Source organism: Xenopus laevis, chromosome 4S, assembly GCF_017654675.1.
Source record: "Xenopus laevis strain J_2021 chromosome 4S, Xenopus_laevis_v10.1, whole genome shotgun sequence".
In the NCBI taxonomy this organism is placed as follows: Eukaryota; Metazoa; Chordata; class Amphibia; order Anura; family Pipidae; genus Xenopus; species Xenopus laevis.
Genome location: NC_054378.1, coordinates 71,159,907 through 71,184,493, shown reverse-complemented (window position 1 = coordinate 71,184,493; position 24,587 = coordinate 71,159,907). Strand labels below are relative to the sequence as shown.

Genomic DNA, 24,587 nt, shown 5'->3' with positions numbered 1-24,587 from the left:
TTAACCTTCCAAACACGTTTTCTAGTTGACTTGTTTTCAGATTGTTCACCATAAGCAAATACTTTTTTTCAATTGCATTCCATCTTTTATTTATTTATTTATTTTTTATTTTTTAACTGTTTTCCCCAAATTTAGATTTAAAGTTAATGTTCGTGTCGCTAGTGTTTCAGTTTGGCAGCTCAGTGATCCAGGAGCATTCTGAACTGTTACAATTTGCCACATTAGTTGATACTATTAATTGATACATTTCTCAGCAGTATCTGTGGAATATTAGTAACTATTGTATCAATTCTAACAGCTGCCTTTAATGGAACTCAAGGATTCTTCTCAGCATGGCCAGAGATAACAAATGTATCAACTAAATGTATCATTAAAAGAGTCAGTGAACCCCGTTCTAGAGCTGCCTTACAAGGTGAAAAATGAAACTTTACACTTCAATATTAGAAAAACTGTCTCAAATAGAAAATGGAAAGTAATTGGAGAAAGTCTTTATTTCTGGTGAAATCTGAAACCAACTGAACTGAAAAACATGTTTGAAGGTGAACAATCCCTTTAAATATAAAAAAAAAATCAGTTTGCTGTTTTAAAAATATTTCAGTGCAGAATTCTGCTGGAGCAGCACTATTAACTGATGTGTTTAAAAACAAAATAAAATGTTTTTAACAACAGAATCACTTTTAGTTTTTAGTTTAGGCTTCTGGGAGTATCTGTTTTGGACACTTTTGGGGTCAGGCCAACATTTTTCTTAGTTCTTGTTTGGGAGGTGTGGTACAGATGAAAATGTGCCTCAATGTGCCTATTTTTTTTAGACCACGTGTGGTAATGAAAAATAATCAGCAACAAGCCAATGATGTTCATGTAGAGTTCCTGGCTGTCATTATAAACTATCAAGATCAAAGGGATGTGTGATGGGACCAGAAACAAGTAAAAAGGTTGCGTTCAAGGTACCAATGTCAGGGGAATGATAGAGGTGGAGCAGTGCTTGGTGGTGACAGGACCCCAAAGAAGACATCTAGTATATATATATATATATATATATTCATACAGTCAAACTCACATTTTGCAAGAAATTTATGACAAAATTTAGAATGTGCAATATCAAAAAGACAATAAGCAACATATATATAATATATATATTATAATTCATCAGTTTCTGCCTTGCCAGACATCTTCAGGGATTAGCGCTGTATCTGCACACACTCTTAGGTTTTCCTACAATTACATTTGTGAAAAAAAAACAGTCCCAGAGTATTTGTACTAGGCAAGTACATCTGCTGCTTACCCCTAGTTCAGGCCCTGTTACCAAGTTTATCAATACACTGCACTGAGCAACAACATGTATTTTAAATACAAATTGTGCTAGGAAAAAAAATAGTTTAAAGATACTGCATGAACCGTGGTCCAGAGGAGCAGTACAGTGCATTCCAGTGGCTGATTGAGAAAGGATTCAATTCAAAGTACACATTTTTCAGTATATTAGGCAAAAGCAAAATGAAAAGCTGGTTGTACAGTAAATCTATTTTAGAATTATTCTTGCTGAATATTCAGCATTCAGTTGTCTGACCCAAATTAAGTCTGTATATAGGGCTATTAGAGACCCCACTGTACAAGGGGCACCTATAATGCTCTAGAGTGGCAGCTGCTTTGTTTAGCAATATCTGTGCTTGGCATTTTTGCTTGAACTAAAGTCAGCGGGAACAAGGAGGTCTTGTATTATTTGGGAGAGGGGGAGAACTCTTGACCCATTCATGGGCTGCTCTGAATGTGAGCCATTGAGAAGAATCTGGGTAAAACAGGAGCTGTTTCTTTTTTTGATGCCAGATGCTTACACACCTGCACTCAGTTGCTCTTGCCCATTTGCATCCATCTACTAAATGTGCAGATTATCTCCACAGCTACCCAGAGTAACGGGCAGTTCAGCTGCACGAGAACTTTTCACTCTTTTTCATTTTTAAAGAAATCCTTAGTCAGAGTATTGACACTATCAGTCTCAAACACATAGAAACCAATCTGGCATTCAATGGAATATTTCCGACTGTTAGCTAAGTGCTAATTAGTTGCTATGAATTGGAACAACTTTGTACCGTAGCAAACTGCTAGCCCATTAAGTATCTAGCCTATAACAGTAAAAAAGTATTTGATTGACCATATAATTCACAAATATGTACTACTGTAAGTTTTTGTGTCAGAAGACCATGAACCTTCACTAAAAGGATGCATTACAGTAATGACGTGTGTGATTAACTAGAGCTGCTTGTGTGCGCCTTTCTATATCTATTGCTTTCCTAAACACTTGAAATGTTTTCCCGTGTTTGTGCTTGTGCATGTGAGCCTCTGGGCATGTACCTTTTTGACTACAAAATGACCACCCAGCCTTAGGTCAAGGTCACACATGACGTTTTTACATTACGTTTTAAAAAAAACATGCAGTCGAGAGTAAATATGCACAAAATAAAGCCCTAATGAAAATAATGGAATACGCACTATAGCAATTCCCACGGGGCACTTGCGAGCCAACATCCGCCACAAGACACCAGTATTTGCGTTTTTAAGTAGAAACGCCAATACGCCGAGGAAATTACATATAATTGAATATGGGATCTGCAGGATTGGAAATACACTTTGCGCTGAGTAATTTCAACTCGCGAGAAGGATTTTGCAAATACCTTTTTACGGCATTGTATTCTGGTGAAATCCCATATTTCTCCTTCAAAATTCAATTATATTGTTAAATTTACCAGTCTGCTAAAGAATATAGACCGGGAGAGTTAAAAATGTAAGTAAGTCAATTACAAATGCAATACTTGTTTTGCTGGCTGTATACTGATAGATCTGGATATCTGAAATGTCAACTAAGAGTGTGGTATATTGAAATGGAGAATTCAATGTGTGTGCCTTGAGCCTAAATAGCAACATGTGAAGGGGAACCTGATATTATTGTTTTAATGTACTGTTAGTGGCAACATGTGAGTGATGTGTGACACGGCTTCCAGAGCTAAGAAACTGTTAAATAGTTACCACATTGTTTTTGACTTGTTATATTGGTGAACCTGAAAATGCTTGGTCACTGCAAAAGAATGTTTTGCACATGAAAATAATGAGTGAGTGGAGATGGAATTAAATCTTTATGTGTGACCATGAATTTCAATTGACACCAGATGGTTTTGCACCTACAGACTAAAAAACATTTTGGTAGGAGATGAGTAGTCAATTCAGCTGCTTGACAGCTGTAATTCTTCTGTTTCAGTAGCTTACACAGAAATTAAGATGTCATTTTATGGTGACAGTATTATTTTAACAGTTGTAATATTGCTGTTTTCATTTATAATAAAATTCCTTTTCAAATTAAACATGGAATCCAATTATTATTTTTTATTAAAGCATTCATAGCTGTTGTAAGCTCATTTAAACATCTCAGCTGTCAATCAAATATTGTCTGACAATTACTTTTACTTTCCATTCAGCACTTCCTAGAAATCGCTGCTCTCCCCACATTCCCCCGTTCTCTTCACCGTTTAATTGTGTAGCCAAGGCATGGGGATGGACATCGGGTCCCCCATTCTGATACACAAACAAGATTCTGAGCTGATGCAAGACTTGCCTTAATAACCGTGTCCACAAAATGGCTCCCGCCTGCTTGCTATAATTATGAATTCCCAGACTGAAGGAAACAAGATTCAAATAATTTATATAGTGTAATTAAAGTTCATTTTGCTTGACTGATGTGATAAAATAGGATTATGAATCATTTTTTTGGGTAAAGGTTGCCCTTTAATAGATAAACGTCTTCCACAGAGCACCCTGGAGCTTTGAAGCAGGAACCGACATACATTATAAATCACACTGTACATCATATTGACACTATTTAAATAATAACAATATAACTTTTGGTGAAATTTAAGTATTTGATTGCACCACTGTATTTTTTACTTGTTGCTAAGGGCAATGACAAAAACCCTGATTGCAGCAAATAATTGTCACAGTTCCCTTTCCATACACAAACATATAAGTCGCCATATGTAAAATACACAGTTCTAGTCCTGTAGCTCCAAATCACAAAATCTATAACACACTTGAAAAAGGGCAGATGTGCCTGAAACATGTCGTGTGGACCATAATAAATTTGCACTTTAGCAGCTAAATCTGCAGTTAAATCCACAATTTGAATTTATATTGATTTATTGGGTGCCTGGACGGAGCACTATTGGGACAGCAATAGGACCTGCTGCAACTTGCTGTGTGTATAAACCTTACTGCTGAACACTAGGTATATATAGTTGTTGGTAAGTCGCCAGTACAATTCAACTTTACTAGCGCTATGGCAATTAGTCACTTTGATCAGGTTTTTAAAAATAATCACCCAGTGTGTCATTGCCCTAAGTCTTGCAGCTCTTCGATAAGTATGAAGAGGTCATACATTCAGAGGTATAACTAGCCACCACCTGGGCCCCCCAACCAAGTCCCTCTCTTACAGAATAGTTCAGTGGTGCACTTCCGGCGTGAGCAGAATAATTCCCCCCTGCTCTGCCTCTTACAATAAGGCTTATGGTGGCCCCTGGTAGTTACATCAAAGCATATTAGCAGTGACATAACTAGAAGCTAATTAGGACCCACAGCAAGTATTTGGCCCTTTGCAAAATTAGTTAATACATTTGCAAAATGAGTTAATTTTTTTTACACTCAAATACAAAAATGCAGTTTAACTTAAGTTCATAACTGGAAGAGTCTCTAGTTCTCTAGAAGGCTTAGAACAGTGATTCTAAACCTGTGGGTAGGGTCCCATAGTTTGTTGCTATGTTGTTTAGAGTCCCCATAATCCACTTTAGTACAATAAAAATGTACTTTTGCAACAGATTATAATAATTAAAAGGAGAGAGAAAATTAATTTTACACTGAATTGTGGGTCCTTAGGACAGATGACAGACTGAGTTTGGGTCACATTAAAAAAAAAACAAAAAAAGAAATACTGGTTTAGATGATCATATGGAACTAAAGAAACTGAATGATTTGGTCTGTCTCTGTGGTGGAAAAATATGTCCTCTAATAAATCACTCAAACAATAGACATGGAAAGGGAAGCTGGGGGAGCAGAGAATGCAGAAGCAAAATGCTGCAAGCCATCAATATAATTCAGCCTCACAGCCGTATTGTAGCACAAAACACATACTCATTCAGTAGGATTCAATACGAAGCTTAGTGAGGAATTACAAATTACTTCCACTTGCAGCAGTGTTGACACAACATTCTTAAATATTCATTGGTGTCCAATCCAGGATAAAAGGAGTTACAGGATTCAAAGTTGCCTGAGACGTTCAGGAAAAGGGAAGCAGCTACTCCCACTTTAAATGAGTCCCGGTGTTTGTGAGCGAAAGGGTCCAACCCAGAACAACTATTTCCCTTTCTGGCTTGACTCCAGCTCTGAAAACAATGACTTTGTTTTTACAACGAAATGTGGTTTCTGGCTAAAGGGTTCTTAATATAAACATTTTACAATCTACTATTGGATGTAGCTTAAATATTTGTGAGTAACGAAGCACAACAATATAAATATTATGCATCTGTGTGCACTCATTTACCCAGCTGATCCAAGTGAGTAATTTGGACACTGGCAGCTTCATTAATGTGGGGCAAGGTACCCTCTTGTGTGCAGTCTTTGAACTGGGTAAAAAGAGGGTAAAAAGTTGTACCTTAGTCAGCAACACTGCATACAGGGAAATGAAATGCGTAGCAGATTCTTTCTACCTTAGGCATCATTCAGAAAACTCCCCAGATGGTAAATCAGTAGCTAGGGCCAGCACCTGTATTACAAATATACTGACAATATAGTTAAAACTATCAATTCCTCCCATCTCTTAACTCCTCAAATGCCAGATTAATCTCCTAGTTGCAGACCTGTCAATGTCACCTCCTATACTGCCCTGCTCACTTCCAACCCCTTACACCCTTTCCTGCCCTGATACGTCATGACCTTGCCCTCAAATGACATCACGCCCCCAACCTGAAGGCCAGTATAGTGGTGAAAAAAGTGGCAACTTTAAACCCAGACATCCCTCTGACTTGCTAAACTCAGAGGGCAGGTAGCAGAGTGTGCTTTCCAGACACTAGCACCAAACCAGTATTACACGTGGCACTTAGAGTTGCCACCTTTTCTGGAAAAAAATACAAGCCTTCCTATATATTTATCTCTTTTCCCTGTTAATAACATTGGGATCAGCCATCATTTTTACTGGCCAGGCCGGTAAAATACTGGTCAGTTGGCAACCCTAGTGGCACTCCAGCATTTTGTTTCAGCAAGAGAAGGAGTCCACTTTGCCATTGGTGTGGGATAGGAACATTTTTTATAGAAATGAAGGTGTCAGGGAGCTGGTTACCTTCCCATTGTTTTGTTGATATACTGCTGGAGGGGGCGAAGGGAGGGGGGTGCTATCACTCCAACTTTCCATACAGCGATGACATGGCTGAGGCACCTGGGAAACTAAGATATGTCTAACCCCATGTCATATTTAAATGTAATTCAGTGCAGGATCCTGATGCATTTGAAAAAACAAACATGCTTTTCCGTGACAGAATCCCTAAGTCCCCATGACATGTCTGTCTATAGTTATATAGTTGTCCTTTCCAAAATGCTTTGTGTCTCCTACACCAATTCTTCTCACACCTTTATATTCATAATGATAAAAAAACATCCTCTCTGTTTTTATAACCCGTCTTATCCTTGGGAGTAGACATTTATAGGCTGAATTAAATCAAGCTACTGTCTCTGGATACAAACATAGTATCAAAAGAAGGTCAGAGGCAGGGAACTGTGATAGGGAAAAGCCAGGAATAGTGAAGCAGATATACCCAGGACAATTACCAGACCATGGGTTAGCTAAAAACTGCACAAAAGCAGCCAATGGTGGAAAAGATATATTGTTAACACAGTCGTTACTCCAGTAACATTTGTTACTTAATCAGATTTCCTATATTCATGCATTTCCCACAGTAATTAATAATCATTTGCAACTTCTGCATCATAGACACAAGAACAATAACACAGAGGGATAACAGAGTGTGATGTTTCAACAGTGATACCTACATACTGAAGAAAGAGCTAATGGAATGCTGCGTATGATGAGCTGTACTTTGCATACAGAGGCAGTACTGAAGCTACACATTTGACTGGCTTTTGGTGCAGGGAATTGTAACAAACAAAAGCACATGATATACCACATTACTGTTATATATTGCCAAAATTATTGTAATTGTAATAATACTTGTGAGTTCCCACCCCCATCCAGGGAAGGTCAGTGTATCCCACCTCATTCATCAAAAATAAAATATGCCCAACGTAAATTCCCTAGGCCACCTAGGTGCCAGTGCTACAGACTTTGCCATACTTGTGATTACTGATAAAAAAAAATCTCCACAGTCAGGCAAATAATATCAGCAGCAAGACAACATATTGTCTCCAGCAAGAAAGATGTTAGGCAAATTAGGCAATGAGATCAGCTTAATAACCTTGTTTCCTCGTTTACTGAATTTGCATGTAATATTCACAGAGTGGGGAGGGGGCTTTTTATTAGATTTTTGCTTGTTTCCTTTTGATGTTGTTGATAAACAAACAGCATAAAACAAACACCACCAATAACAAAACAATCCCCTCCCTTTATTAGTTCATCTAGCACTGAAAAGGAACAGACATACAGGCACAAATTTACAGTTAATACCCCCTACCTGTGGTTGATTCAGAAAAAAAAAGCATGAATTCAATATGGAAAATATTTTCCCTTTTCGCTTCAAAGCATTCTGTTAATGTAAAATTGCATGTTGCCACTAAACCATAAACTAGAATCTAAGGCACTAACAGGTGGTAGAGGTACTTTATACCAGTGTTGTAGATTTTACAATCCCCTGGCACCTTAATGGTTTAATGGCTACAAATGTCATTCTTTCTAGATACAGTCAGAGGCGTAACTACAGAGAAAGCCGACCCTGCGTCTGCAGGTTGGTCCGGGATGTATAGGGGCCCCATGAATCCTTCATTCATATGCTATTTCAATAAATATTGGTAAAACAGGTCAACCCCTAGACATTTTGGGGGCCTGAAAAATTATTTGCTGTGGGGCCCAGTGATATCTAGTTACGACACTGGATACAGTGTGAAGCTTTGAAAGTACCACAGTACTGTAAGACAGTTACTGCATTTAGTGAATTTTATTTTCTGGTGTTATTGGTCCTTAAAGTACTTGGAGCATATGGTCCCATCATCTTCCCAATGAATGACACATAATCACCCTCTGTCAGCTAGATTTAACTTCTTTTTTATCCAGTTCAATACATGCTTCCATATCTATGTGTACCTTCACACCTACAGACACCAAAAAGAGAGCATTTTATAAATTGTAATGCAGATTGTGGCTCAAAGGAAAGCTGGTAGCTATCCCTTCTTTTGAAGTGTAATCTTTGGTTCATTTGTGCTTATTATGTCATAAGTATCTATGGCGCTTCCAAGTATAGTCTAAAGCAGGCCATAGACGCAAAGATCCAATCGTTCGTATCCTTGAACAATCAGACTTCCCCCATCTCCAGACCTGCCACTAACCTTTCAGATCAAATAAAGTAGTGAAAGAACAGATCAGCCGATGTTCTGCCCCTACAGCAAATGTACGAAAGTTAAGTCCAACAAAAGCTAGTGACAGTCTCCCACTGAAAATCATCTGATCGGCAATACATTCAGAGATATTATCGGCAGCCAACAGAAGTCTTTTAACCTGTCTGATCGACTGAACGACCGATCTCCATGGGGTGAAAAATGTCGGGACTCTCCACACACGGTCCGAATATCATACGAATCAAGGATTCGTACGATCGGATCTTTGCATCTATGGCCAGCTTAAAGCATTACAACATTTGTTTTTGTATTACAACATAGCCTGTGAAATTGAAAGGTCCTGCAACTAAAGAAACCTTTATGATTAACAACTTTTATTTAATGACATATCTGCTTAAACAGAGCTTCACTGTCTTCATGAGGCTTACTGTATATGGGTTGCACATTGAAATAAACCTAAGCAAAATGCCCCACAATAACCCCTTGGGTCTGTTCAGCTTTAACCATAAAGAAATGTTTCAAAATAAATATCTTTGCAAACATTTATAAGATCATGGAAATACATAATACTTGTACGTTTTCATAATAAACAAAAAATCGTCAGTATTTTCCTTTGTCTAGTAGTAGTCACAGGAATAGAGAAGACAGTTGCTCTTGGTGCACTTTTAGACCTCAAGGCATTTTACCTTTTTACTAATAGTCACATGAGCTAGCTCCCATTTCAGTAGTATCAAAAAGGTCCTCTCAAGAGAGGTCAACACTCTCATATTCACAATGATCTGAGTCTTCCAACTCAATTCCTGGAACAAGGCTATAGTAGTCTGTAGCCTGGTTCAGATAAAGCTTTTCACGATCTGTTGAGTCCTTCATAACTTCTGTTACACTTACAGTTTCAACTTCAAGTTCATCTCCTGCTTTTATATCTATATCATCTTCCCCCTCCACGGCCAGCATTAATCCTTGACCGTCTCTGTTAATATGACCTTCTCCTTCCACTAAGGATTCTGAAGAGATACCCAGTTTTATCTCCACTTCTTCGTAAAGATCTCTGCTGCTGCCAAGTAATGCAGCAGAGGGCTTTAAAAGTATTGGGTCATTCAACTGGTTGACATCAATCTCTCGTCTGTCCTTGATGAATTGCTGGCGAGACTCATAATGGTGATATTCTCCTATGTTACCAGCTCCATTGCGATCAACAGTAGCCAGACTACATTCTCTCCTTGTTTTAGAGTAACTGCCTTTATGTCTACGACAGCAGACATACCAACACATGAATCCTAAGACAAGTAGGAGAGGGATGCATATTAGCACGACAGTTAGGCTGTGGGACCTGCAGATGTTATTTCTTTGAACATTTATAATCTGTAATCCAGTAACATCTCTTGGAGAGGAACAAATCAGGTCCTCTAGAACTCTACTGCCATTGTTGCCATGGAAAGTTGGTTCAATTTGGTCATAAAGGGCACAGGTACATTCCAAGCTGTTATTGTGGAAACCTAGCACAGAGAGGGAAGGTCTAATAATGATAGGTGGGAATGAAGTTAAGTTGTTGTAGCTGAGATCTATCTCCTCTATGTTGTTAGAAACTAGCAGAAAGTTTGTTGGAAGATGGCCAAGCTGATTATATCCAAGATTCAAAACCCTCAGGTTGGGGGCATTGCTCAAAAATCCATCAGGTAGCTCTTTTAGATGGTTGTGATTTATATACAGCTTCTCAATGTTTGTTAACTTTCTCCCTTCTTCTAAATCTTTGATCTGTTTAATGCCAGAGTAAGAAAGGTCAAGAATCTGCAAGTTAGATATTGTAGTAAAATTATTCCAGTCAATTGTGTCCACAGAAAGGCTGAGGTTCAGGCAACAAGGCTCAGAATCCAGATCAGGCCAGTCAGATAAACTTTCCAGGATAATGCAGTTACATGAGCTGTCTGCAATTCCTTTAGCAAGTGTTCCCACCACTAACAGCCAAAGAAACCCAGTTCTTGCACATTGGTGACCTTAAATAGAAGAATTCATTTATATAAATGTTATATTGTATGCAGTGCAATGTGATACACAGGAATCAAATTAACTAAGGATTTTTATTAAAGTGGTACTACTGTGAAAACTGACATGTACCAGTCAGGGATCTATTGTTGACTGAGAAAGTGAAGGTGTTTTGAGACACTCTAGGGATGGGCGAATTTTTTCGCCTTGTTTCACTGAAAAAATGGCGCCCATAGACTTGTATGGCATTGTGCGTCAAAATAAAAAGACGTGCGTCAAAAAAATTTCGCTGCGCGACAAAATTGACGCCCATAGACTTTAATGGGTGTCGACGACATTTCGATGGCGGCGAATTTTTGGCGAAACGAAACGGGTCAAATTCACCCATCCCTAGAGACAATTAAAAACAAATAAGAGTCTTGTGACAGGGAGGGAAAAGTTATTATACTTGTCAAGACTGTACACCTTCAACCCCCAAGGTCCTATTGGGGATAAAATTCAATATACAAAAAACAGATAGAAGGTGGATTGCGAAACTAGTATGTTAAAAATACAATTTGTTACTTATATAATCTCTAAAACACTGACCGGCTAGGAAGCACAATGAATAATTTAAGAATAAATATACATAAAACCAATAATATATTCAATCCAGGTGGGTAATTACTTTTCCTGTAAGAAAATTCAAATAACTGTTCCTTGTTTGTGGTGTATGCTTGTAATTTACAATCATGGCGCACCGTCTATTTTAGTGCGTGCGCTCCGTTTGCGTTCCGCTGTGGAGCTCACGCACTAAAACAGACGGTGCACCACCTTGGATCCTCGTGAAAAGGAGAGAAGCGAATTCGTGAAACAGGCTTGAGGCTGCTGAGAGTTCAAACCCGACTGTGAGACCATTCCAACTTCTTTTTGGGGGGCTTCTACAGCTGGCAAGGAGTAGGGAGTGGGGGATGCCTCAATACATCCCTTAAAAAATCTGCTCTCTATATTTAGCCATTCATCCATCTGCCTGTTAATTTACTCAGTAAAGCACTCTGCATACTTCATTGCTTCACCATATTGGGAAAATCTTGGCCATAATCCCAAGTGAAATAATTTTTCAGTCTTGCTGAACTACAACTCACAACTTTTTCTTGTCCTTTAAATTACAAGCATACACCACAACCAAGGAACAGTTATTTGAATTTTCTTTACAGGAAAAGTGATTACCCACCTGGATTGAATATATTATTGGTTTTGTATATATTTATTCTTAAATTATTCATTGTGATTCCTGGCCAGCCAGTGTTTTAGAGATTATATAAGTAATACATTGTATTTTTATGATACTGGTTTCACATTCCACCTTCTATCTGTTTTTTGTTTTGAGACAATTAGACACTTGCTTTGGTAAAATGGACTGACATTATTTTATGCACCAAAAGTCACAAGAAAGGGGGAATCTTGAAGAGTATCACAGTGGTGGATCTTCTGCAATATACAGTAGCTCTCCAGGCACCATTTTTAAACACTGTGTGGTACTATGGGCTTTTTTACTTATCTTTGTTAATTAAGACAATACTGCTGTATGGGGCAAATTTATCAAGGATCGAATTGAAAATTTAAATTTTTAAATTCGAATTCCGAGTTTATTTAGACTAGGGAATAATCCAAATTTGATTCGAGTTTTAAAAAATTAAAAATCTGAATTTCAATATTTATCATGTACTATCCCTTTAAGAATTCAAATTCAACTATTGACCATCTAAAACCTGCAGAATTGGTGTTTTAGCCTATGGGGGACCTCCTACAATCAATTTGGATAGCCGTTTGGTGGACTTTTGAAAATCGGATTTTTTTTTAAAGAAAAAAATAATTTTTGGGTGAAAAAACTCTAATCGAATTCGATTAGAGTTTGCAGGTCAATCCTATTCACCCGAATGTAACATTTTTTAATTTTTTAATAAATTTCGATTGGTCATTTTTTTTTTTTTCAGATTTCGAGTTTATGGGAGTTTTTATAAAACTCCCATAAACTTTAAATTCAACCCTTGATAAATATGCCCCTATACGTGTGCTTCATTTCGCATTCTATTTTAGATTGGGGAACCCTCACCAGCTATGCCTCTGCCTATCTAAGATGCTGTCCAATTGTAGGTTTGGAAAGAAATTTGAAGCATGGAAGCCATTTTTTTCCTATAATAGTTGAAGAGTAGTAAAAAGGAGCTTCTGTAACAAGATGTACATAATATTGCAGAGCTAAAAACACCTTAAATAAAATAAAAATTCACCTTCTTGTTGACTTCTCATTGTAACTAAAGCCCCCACTTAGATACCATTACTGGCATACTATTTTTAAATTTGGCCAAAGGCAGAATCCACCACATATTGTACCTGTATACAAAACCCAATCCAAATCCTAATTTGCATATTTAGGGGCAGATTTATCAATGGTCAAGGTGAATTTTCGAATGAAAAAAATTTGAATTTCAAGCTATTTTTTGTGTACTTCGACTAGGGAATAGACCAAATTTATTTCACATTTAAAAAAAATAAGAAAATTCGAATATCGAAATTTATCGATTTGTCTCTTTAAAAATTTGACCATTCTCCATCTAAAACTAACAAATTGCTGTTTTAGCCTATGGGGGACCTCCTAGAACCTATTTGGAGTCAATTGGTGAACTTTTGGTGGAGTCAATTGGTGGAAAAATGTAAGTATTTTGGGGGGAAAACTTTAAACGAATTCGATTGAATGCGCTATTCCTTCGATTCGTATGATTCGAATTTGGCCAAATATGGATCTATTCGATCGAAAATGTACCTATTCGACCAAAAAAAACTGAAGACTTAATTTCGGTTGGTCTTTTTTAATTCAAATCTCGAAGTTTTTTCAAATCATAAATATGCCCCTTAATATTAACTAAAGTCACTCCTCTCCAAATCAACTTAATTTTCAATTGATCATTGCTTTGAAGTTACATAGTTTTTAAAGCTTGGGTTTGGGTTTTGCTTAGCAATACGTCCTTGACTGAATCTTAATCGCATTAGATCCTGTGTTTAGTGCATCCGTAATAATTACTTTTTGTCTTAAATAAGTCTTTCAAGGTGTTAACAGCAAACTAGGTTCACTAATGAGAGTGTGTGCCACACAAGTAATCAACCTGTTTTATTTAATTGACTTTTACTCTGGTGTAAAATTAGCCTGCAGACAAATATCCTGTATTGCATCTATATTGTCATCCTGTTCCATAAATATACTGTGCTTCACTACAGTTGTGTGTCCATCTGATTTCATAACTATGTTGAAATTGTTGCAGAAATTTCTGTGTGCATCTGTTTTTCAATAATTCAACCTGTACATATACTTACCAGACATATCGGGTAAATTGGTGACCACCAGTATCTGTAGTGTGGATATGCCTAGGTCATTAGTAATGGTTGCACTGAAAAAAAGGCCTCCAGTTGATCGGTATATTTGGCATTGTGAATAGGGTAGGGTTGTTCCTGAAAAACGAGAGAACAGAAAATTCATTTTTTTTATTTGACACAGGAGTTGATATCTCCTGTACTGATAACAGATTTCTGCATTCCTGTGTGTTACTCACCCACTGGTACAGCGTGCTGCCATTAGGGAGGGGAATTTATGCTGTTTTTATTTAACAGAACATTTAGAAAAAAGTTAAGTTAAGCAATACTTATAAATAAAATGTACATTGCCTTTAAAATAAAATATATTTCTCTTATTTATCCCATTAACAAAAATAGTAGTGAACAATATTACAGCATTACCTCTGCGGCACTTACAAAATTGGTAATGAAAGTGTGTGGGAGCCAGTTGATTATTATACAGAATGTAAGGTGTGTCTCAATATGTGACCAAAGGTAAGAACAGAATTCTTGCTATGTGTGGGTATATAAAGTTCACAACTCTAGATCCTATGGGAGTTTGGAAGGTAGCAGAGTGAATTACAGGTCACTCCCTCCACTTGCTACTCAGCCACAAAGTTGCTTAAAGGGATACTGTCATGGGAAAAAAAACATTTTTCAAAATGAATCAGTTAATAGTGCTGAATTATGCACTGAAATCCATTTCTCAAAAGAGCAAACAGATTTTTTTTATATTCAATTTTGAAATCTGACATGGGGCTAGATATATTGTCAATTTCCCAGCTGCCCCAAGTCATGTGACTTGTGCTCTAATAAACTTCAATCACTCTTTACTGCTATACTGCAAGTTGGACTGGTATCACCCCCCTCCCTTTCCCTCCCCCAGCAGCCAAACAAAAGAACAATGGGAAGGTAACCAGATAACAGCTCCCTAACACAAGATAACAGCTGCCTGGTAGATCTAAGAACAACACTCAATAGTAAAAACCCATGTCTCACTGAGACACATTCAGTTACATTGAGAAGGAAAAACAGCAGCCTGCCAGAAAGCATTTCTCTCCTAAAGTGCAGGCACAAGTCACATGACCAGGGGCAGCTGGGAAATTGACAAAATGTCTAGCCCCATGTCAGATTTCAAAATTGAATATAAAAAAATCTGTTTGCTCTTTTGAGAAATGGATTTCAGTGCAGAATTCTGCTGGAGTAGCACTATTAACTGATGCGTTTTGAAAAAAACATGTTTTCCGATGACAGGATCCCTTTAAGCAGTAAAAGTCCACACTTCTGGAGCATTTCTTGAATTTTTGGAGTGCCTATGGAATGCCTTAAAATGCATATAAAATGACATATAAACAATGAGCAACTTATTTCTAAGGTAGCAATACAAAATAATAAACCCAACCATCATTGATGCACAGAAATCCCCTATATTCCTGATTTTCATTTGTTTTTGTTAGGATCTGGAAATTCTATTTCTGAATATAATACACAAGGGTATAGATTACACATTTATTGTGAAAATATAGCCCGATGGTTTTAAAAGTCAGAATACAAAAGTACCCCATCTCAGACCTGCCGAGTTCATGTCGAAGTCAATGGCAGTCTTCCCATTTACAATTGGAAGATATCCTGATCTGCACAGGGTTTTGTTCAACAATCCAAAGATTTTTTTTGGTTTTCAGGCGATAATCCAAAAAAGTTGCAGGTTTCAGGCATCAAATCCGCAGTTTTTGGCGACAAATCCGAAAAATGTATATGATTTGGGGTTTTTTTTCCGATTTTATCAAGTCTTTTTCCAACATGAAATGTTAGTGAAAATGTTTTGATAAATAAGGGGGGAAGTCTTTATGGATTTGGTTGGAGTGGTTTTCAGAAAATAGTGAGAAAATTTCAGATTTTGATAAATAAGATTTTGATAAATAAACACATATACCTGTGCTTTGGTACAAGTATATGTCTGTTACATTAATACCCTTATATGTTCTGTCACAGTTAAAAAGGTACAGTGACTGTAAAGTAGTTTAGTATATTCAATAACCCAAAACATGTTTTTCCAATGCTAGTTCTTGTTCACAGAGTGAAACTAGAGAATAGAAAAACAGTGCTACACACTGGCTATGGTGTATTAAAAGTTGACAGTGTACATATATCAAGAACAGAATATAACATGTTGACTCTCCTTTGGACTGCCCTGGGAGAATAACCAACATGGGATGGTTATCCAGTGTCCAGGATTCCAGACTTGGTCATTGCTACACAGCAATGCATGTTACAGGCAAAGGGTAGCTTGTCAGAGATTGGACAGATGTAATGTGAGCTGAGTGTTCCCTTCAGACCTCGTTCACCAGCCCAGGTAATTATTGAATGGATGAATATACTGTGCTTCACAACTGCAAGGCTTTGTTGATGCACCTTGAACCTGTTACTGTTCATGAGCAGTTTCCCATTTGTTTAAGGTGTCGTACTATAAAAAAAACAGCCATGAGGAGTGCCAGGATTTTAAAGGGTCACTAAGACGGAGAGAAGATGTCAATGTGTAAGGATGACATAAACGTATGTATGTATTACTTGTTTATAAAGCTATGATGATCTGTACTTACAACGCTCACTGAAAAATACAGAAGGATGAGTAACAACCATGTATATTTTGCCTTTAGCACTCTCTCTCTATGAACTGGTACAGGAAGCAGCATGTCCTGCATTGGTTATTTTAGTGATATCAAAAAGTTTGCATAGCCTCAGATTTGCTACACAGCTTCCTGCATCAAAACTCCAGGTTGGTACTCTTATGTATCTGTTGTACCAAATAAAGGAACATATAAAATAATGCACTATTGGCTCCCATTGAATAAATTACTAGATCCACAATCCCCACCATTAACAAACCTACTCCTTGTGAAAGATAAGAAACCATGCAACCAGAGTTGCCTGAGATGTCTACAGCATCTCTCCATGAATATAGTAGAAGACAGACAGGTAGAGACAGAACAAAATAAATCAAAGATATACAGGTAGAGAGAAGCTGCAATAAAGATGTGCATATAACCCCCAAACCATTATTTTTGCTGTGAAGACTCTAGTGTAAACACACCACAGCTGAACCCCATAATAAATAAAAAAAAAATAGCTCCCAGGTAATTTGTCCATCGGGTGAATGCCCAGTGGGCCTCTCCACTTAGAGTAAAGTGGGCTGGGGAGCCGACGAATAGAAGCCAAGAGTCGCTGATTGAGAGACAAAGCTGGGACTGGGAGCCGACACCGTGAGCCACCGACAGGGAGCCAAAGCCGCAAAACGGGAGTGAAACCCGAAGATGAGGGAAACTCAGCTGGAAAAGGTACTGGCACCCTGGGTGTAGTTAAACTACAAAAGTGCAAAGACTACAGTTTTAAAAGACAATAATTTATAGTAAATGCATTATTTTACTGATTCTACCCAGACCCCCTACACCACAATATACTCAATCGGAAAGTCCTGCCAGACTCAGTGTAAAAAGATAACTTTCAGCAACCAGGAGCTAGTCCATTCTGTAATATTGGGATGCATAGATAGAAATTCAGGCTTCAGAAAAGCATGGAACTGATTTACTTGCACAGGAAAATCTGCACCTCTGCATCATCTCATATAATTATCCCATATAAATGTTAACAGGTTCAGTGTCGGACTGGCCCACCAGGATACCAGGAAAAGTCCCGGTGGGCCCAGGTGTCAGTGGGCCCTCATGCTGCTAAACATTTGGCCTATTTTATGGCCATTCCCTATTTTTATGAGAACGAAGAGGCTAAATAGTTGGAAAAATATAGTATAGTATGTAAAGAAAAGAGACTAGGAAATAGAGGTTGAGTGAGGAGAGGAAGAAAGGAGAGGTAGAGTGGGCCCCTGGTCTAAGATTAATTGGTGGGCCCCTGGTGTCCCAGTCCGACACTGAACAGGTTGGAATTTGATGATGAATGTCAAAAGTGCTACAGCTCTGAATGGCTCTTTTAGAAACTGCACATATATTTATTACTATAAGGGTATTTGCAGTGAGATCCTTAGTTTGGGGACTAGATAGACTAGAGTGCCAGATACAGTACCAGGAGTGTATTTGCCCTACGTTATGCTATCATCCAATGATGATAGCACAACCTAAAACAAAGGCTCTCCTGTTTGGCCCTTTGCTGAACCTCATCCCTACTTTGAAGCTGCGGTGCCTTGTCCAGATTGAAAATTTGGAATTGGAACTAGGCCCCCTAGGAACTTTGGGCCCCAAACAATGACTCATGCCAGGTGATAATCTGCCACTGCACAGCAATAGGCGTCAAATGGGAGACAAAGCTGCCGAATGGGAGTCAAACCCAAAGCTTCCGCATTAGAGACAAAAAAGAAGCTGCTGTCACCTAGGAGGAAAAAGACTGCCTGACAAATTTTAAAGGTAATTTTCACTGAACACCAATGGTCTTTTTTTCCCTGGCCACCATGTTTTTCTTAGTTTTATGGGGGCCTGACCACTAATTTTTATTTTTTAATTTGATGGTGGGGGTTGGCTGAAAAAGTCTCACATTTATATGTGGGCTGCTTTGATTTTTTCCCAGGGCTGCTTTTTACTGCTTTTTGTTCTGTATGTGCCAGCTTTATGGCATCAGCTAGCATGTCTCGTGTTCTTAGGTCACACCAATAAATAATATTCCAGTTTAGTTTAATAGTTTAGTTTAATAGTTTAGTTTAATATATTAATGTTGTTTGACATAACTAAACTGAAGTTTAGTTATGTCAAAAGCAAGAAAAGATTTATTTAATAAAGTTATGCTCTCAGCATGTCTGTCAATGTCTGTTTCTAATACAGTACTACTAAAGTTGCAGAACTGGTTTAAAATAAAGAGTCAGACAGGCTGACTACAGGGGAAAAGGTGTTGTGGGCAGCCATATTGGGACTGGTTGCTACAATATTAACAGACAATTTATGACTCATGCTGCTTGCTTGGCAAGCTTACAAGTGGGTAAAGTTACACTGACACTTGCTCTTATCTAGTTATATGCTGAATGAAGGTTTGGGGATTCAGTTGAATCTTTTTGCGGCATACGTATTCCCCAGAATCCTTTATTGGTTCAGTCAATGCTTAATTAAACAAACACACAAAATAGATTCAGAAAAGTCAACTGTACAATATGCTGATGTGTTAAATTAATGAATTTAATTCTAATGAAATGTAGCATAACAAATTGGACAGTTACAGCAAAGAAGGAAGCCATGATTTCCGTTTCATGACAAAAAGGTAGAAACCAATGTCAATTTATTTAATAGTGTTGAACAAAGTAAAGGAAGAATGATCAAAACAACAGGAAATATGTCTATGTAGAGGGAAAAACAATAGGAAATTGCTAAGGGCATAGTACAGGGTGAACTGGAAAATCTGAATGGAGATAGGATTGGAGGAACATGAATAGGAACAAGAACAGTGAGAAAATAGGGCAAAGATTCATATAGGTGATTTTTGAGGATGTTTTTATGAGTTCATGTATAACTGTGTCTTATACCAGTATTCTGCAGAATCCACCACCTCCTCACAAATTTACTGCATGAACTGTATCAATGATATGCCATTGTGACAATGTATCAAAATATTGTACAGGACTAGAAGTGCATTATTTTGCCTTACTGATTGCCATTTTCACCTGCTTAGTGTTGGACACTGGCCACAATATTTAGCTTAATTGTTAACTACCAGCTTGACAAGAACATATAACTGCTTCTAATCTTCTGCCAAATCAATGCGGCGCCCACCTTATTTATAGCTGGGTCACCTTCTTTTATTTGTTCTTGGGGACTTCATCAGCCAATTCCCCTATTAGCATATGTTAAAAGTAAACAGCATACAGAAAGCAACAAAGGCAATTATAGCCACCACCATTCTCTTCTATTAGATCTCTTTGCATGCTAACTTAAAAAGAGTCATTTGCACTAAATGTGTTGCTAATTAGACATGATAATAGGGTTGCAGCACTCAAACTGCCCAGTTGTTAAGCTAGGGGACATAATGGCAGCAATTAGTCCTACTCAATGCAATACTTCAAAGCAATTTAGTCACGTCAGTCGTTACCCATGCACATTACCGCTTCTAGGGATGAGATTCATTTCTTGGAAAAATAGCATCAGTCCACATGTTGAGGAATTACCTATACAGGCTGAATTTCAGAATCTGTGATTTGTGCTGCTTCCATAACAGTGCTCTCTGCACTAGAGAAGCTGCATTTCCACTGAAAATATTAAATTACTGCCACCAGAGGGAAGGTCCCCTCTGAAGGTATAATTTTTATTTGTGCAGAACCCCTTGAGGGCAGAACACTGTACAGCAGAATTATAAATTAGTAGAACTAACAGGGAGTCAATATTAAATACAAATAAGTACAAAAATACAATACACATAAATATAAAGTACAGTTACAATACAGATCAAGTGCTTAGTGTCAAGGAGACAAAAGTATGGAGGTCCCTGCTCCATAGAGCTTACATTCTACTCTAAATGGAAGGGTAATTTACACACTCAAATTGGGGGATATTAAGTACTGTAGGTTACAGTCTGCAGGTCTGCACATTGGGATAATAGTGCTGTAAGATGGTCACCCCTAGCCATGCCATGGCTCAGAAAATGTGGACACTGCCACAAAATACATATTCAGGGTGCCAAATCACAATCTCCATTGCATCACCAAAAATATAAAATATTTAACATTTTATAGAATCATTTTAAAATGTTCCACAAAATTGTGTTTAGAAAATGTTTTTAAAAACTTTCAAAGGAACAGTAAGTAATTGGGGAAAATATAAGTGGATGCCACTTAATGCTTACAAATGGTGTTGGATTTAAAATATGTTGCATACAAATCATGTCTATTGCTATATTAACCCCTTGTAGTGATGCACTGCACCCTGGTGCTTGCACTACAGAAACAACAAATTACATTAGTGATGTATGTATCCAGCTCTAAAGAGGCAGTCCATCATTTAAACTGTTTTTAAATAGTCCACAAAAAAATGGCTTTTTTCAGTTGCTTTCTATTTTCTAATTGTTTTTACTTTATTTCTAAAATTGTTAATTGCCCCTTCTTGTGTTTGGCAGCAGCAGCAGCTCAGTAAGTCAGATTGCTGATATTATAAACAATGCCAATTTGACACATGAGAAACAGCAGAATTTTCAGCCCCTAGTGAGCATGTTCCCCAAACTTTACTAAAATCTGTAACAAAACACATACTTTAATTGCTGTATTTTTTTTATTCTGAAAAATGTATCAAATTAACATTTAACAGTTTAGAACGTTAACTTACAGAGTTTTTTCGTGAGAGGAGAAGGAAAGTAAAAAGTAATGTAAAAAAGTCTATTTTTGCCATTATATTTTAAAATGATGTTTTGTTAAGAAGAACTGCCAATTTCTTGGAATGTTTTCTTATTCGGGGGTTAAATATGGGTTACTAAGAGAAGGATATCTCCATGGAGCCCAGATAAACAGCTCGGCACTAAGTGTGATGCTCTGAGGGAATGGCTTCTTCCTGCATCCAGAATTTACAGGCTGGGGTGATCACAGCTCTGAATAAACTCTAAGCTTTATTACTCGGTGACGATTAATGCTGAATTTTCAATGCTATGACAGCTTTTTTTTAAAAACCAAATTAAGTATACTCTTATTAAAAACGTATATGACATAGATTTTTATGTGTCTTTTTATTGCATGTAAAAGGTTTTTTTTAACCCAATATGTTATGCATTGGTACTGTCAACAGAGCTGCAACCAATCAGAGCAGTAGAATCTCAAGGTCTACAGCAAGTAGTCAGAGCATAAACTGTACACAGTTTAGTGGACATTCACTTTAAGATCTGCTCATTTGGCTATGTCACCAAACAAGTGCATATTAACCTGATTTTTTACCAACATGCTTGGTTTCAGTCACTAACATTAAATAAACAACTTGTTGGTAAAGTAAATCTGGGTTGCCATACAAAAACTGCAAATGCAGCTTGGCCAATTAGAATTTGAAATAGCGATGCAGCCCCCCTTTGACCCACTCCGATTGATGTTTTAAGTGCGTAGTGGGAAAGGGGGTGGCATCATGCAGCAGCAGCCCCAGCCTCGATTCCCCTGTATCCTGAAAGTCAGAATGGGTGGCTTATGGCACAAAATGTATGTATAGTTTCAATTTAAACCCTTCTATACTCCTCAAACAAATGTGGGTCTCTATAAAAATGTATTGCATAAAACAGCTCATATGTAAAACCCTGCTTCATGTAAATCCAGTGTCGGACTGGCCCGGCGGGAAACCGGGAAAAAACCCGGTGGGCCCCGACCCTCGTGGGCCCCCGCCGGGCCAGAACCCTTCTCTAGATATTTCTAGCTAAAAAAAAAAATTTCCGACGATGCGCAGCGCCGCCAGCGCATGCACGCAGAACGGCGTTCTTGCGCATGCGCGCCGAACGGCGCTCTTGCGCATGCGCGCCGAACGGCGCTCTTGCGCATTCGCGCCAAGCGGCGGTGTTTGCTGGGCGGACGCATTTTAGTAGGGGTGCAGGGGGCCGGAGGGGGGCCCCCTGGACAGCAGTCCCGGTGGGCCCCAGGCCCCCCAGTCCGACCCTGTGTAAATCAACCATTTTCATAATAATATACTTTTTTAATGGTATTGGGTAATCATTAATAGAAAATTGGCATTTTAAAAAATAAGCACAGCCCCCCTGGGATCATATGATTCACAGTGCACACAAACAAACCAAACAAACCATACATGTTAGGTCACATGAGCCAATTAACAGACAGAGTTCTGCCTTTTGCTTCCTCACTTCTTCCTGTTACAGTTAGAGTTGTAGTATTTCTGGTCAGGTGATCTCTGAGGCAGCACACAGACTATCACGAAATGGTGGTTCAAGGCAAGAGATTATTATAATATTAGGCAATATTTACTTAAATATATATTCCAGTTTGATAAGATTCTTTAATATGCCACATAATTTGATATAAACTATCTGTGGCTCAAGTATTCATTTTGGGGAATAGTTTTTCTTTAAGTGCTATATATACTAGAATCTGTGGTGATGACATGGAAGTATCAGAAAATCAACTTTGTTAACGGCTTACCTGCCATAGACTGTAAAATCTGTAACACTGTTTGTCAAATACCACACTGCCATCAATGTAGATTTTATGTCTCCTGGTTTCCTATTAGATCTATGAAGCTTTGTGCATTTTCTATTAACATGTGGCGTAGCAGGACTAGAGAACCAGTAGGGAAGGGGTTAAAGGGAACACTAGCCTGTTAATATATATTTACTTTGTCCCTCTTTTACTATAAATTATCAGTAGAGCCTATAGGACATTCAGTGCAGAGAACATTATATATTTCTATACACCAATATAAGTAGGAGATGCCATAATGCTGGTAAAATTAAATATGATTAATAAATTCCAATGAAATAGTTCCCCACTAGACACATACTGTATGTATTATTATTATCAATAATAATAATAATAATGATAATAACAATAATAATAGTAATAAAAATAATAATAAATACATGTCTAGTGTTGCATTATTTCATTGGTATTTATAAAACATATTTATTTAATAGTAATAATAATAAGGTAATGTATTTATTAACATATGAATATTTGCTACTCACGCAATACAGATCCCTGAAGCTGAATACAAAGTGGCCACATGCATATCAGAACTCACAACACAATGCTTTAAATATATAATCTGTAACTGATGGACTAAGAAGTGTGATAATTCACATGATTTTCTTAAAATATTTATGACAATTTTGCATCAGTTCCTGGGATAATGTACTAAAATTGTGTAAATTTTTACTGTGCAGTAACCAATAGCAACCACTGAGGAATTTGCAGTGACATACCTAATGTAGTGAAAAACATGGAAACAAATATCTAATTGACATAGTTTACTTCCCTGTCACACGTCTATGCTCCCACAGTTTATGCCCCCAGTACATATGGCGTTAGCGGATTTCATAGATCTGCTCCATCCAGAACTTGTCAGGTTAAGGATGTAAAGCATTTGGGAGAAACTCTGTTTGCTTGCCTTGCTAATGAAAATCAAGTACTTGTTCTATGAGGATATTCTGCCTCTCCCTCTACACACTGTTCCATCTGAATTATATTTTTCAAATGAATTAGAGTAATTAATGCTGATTAATTTAGCAAGTAATACCCTGCACCCAGCCAGCCACAGACTTTCATCTGCCCACACTCAGCACTGTGCCTGCCTTTTGTTGTGCAGCTGTGAGTCAGTTGCTAAGTCTAATGCCTCAAGACATCTGTCCTAGTGTTCATCACATTTCTTACCTTGCCCCCTAGAAAAGGGACTGTCTCCAGCTCTTCCCTCCCAGGTTGTAGACCTTTCAAGAAATCCAGCAAAGGCGGCTAAAAGTGAGCATGGATAAGGGACAGGGGCTGGGTGTGACAGAGGAGGAGGAGGAGGAGGGGGTGAGCCTTGGCTCAGAGTTGTGGAAGGCTGTACTGTGGCCTTCGCCCTCCCCAGACAGAAGAGCAAGGTAAAGGGAGGCGGGCTTCAGGCAAGAGGAGGAAAATGCAAGGGAGGGATATTGTTTTTAAATCCACAACAACTCTCAGATAGCCAGAATAAAATGGTTTGTGCTTT

The 24,587-nt window shown here is 37.9% G+C and overlaps 1 protein-coding gene across 1 annotated transcript; it reads right to left on the bottom strand.

Annotated features, from left to right (window-relative positions):
* Positions 1–9,120: 9,120 nt before the first annotated feature.
* On the bottom strand, positions 9,121–24,480 carry LOC108715566. Its single transcript, XM_018260843.2, has 3 exons — positions 24,272–24,480; positions 13,927–14,061; positions 9,121–10,586 (listed from the first exon to the last, which is right to left on the bottom strand). Exons 2-3 carry the CDS (start codon positions 13,931–13,933, stop codon positions 9,337–9,339), a joined length of 1,257 nt encoding a protein of 418 aa, XP_018116332.1. The 5' UTR covers positions 13,934–14,061; positions 24,272–24,480; the 3' UTR covers positions 9,121–9,336.
* Between the last annotated feature and the right edge of the window lie 107 nt (positions 24,481–24,587).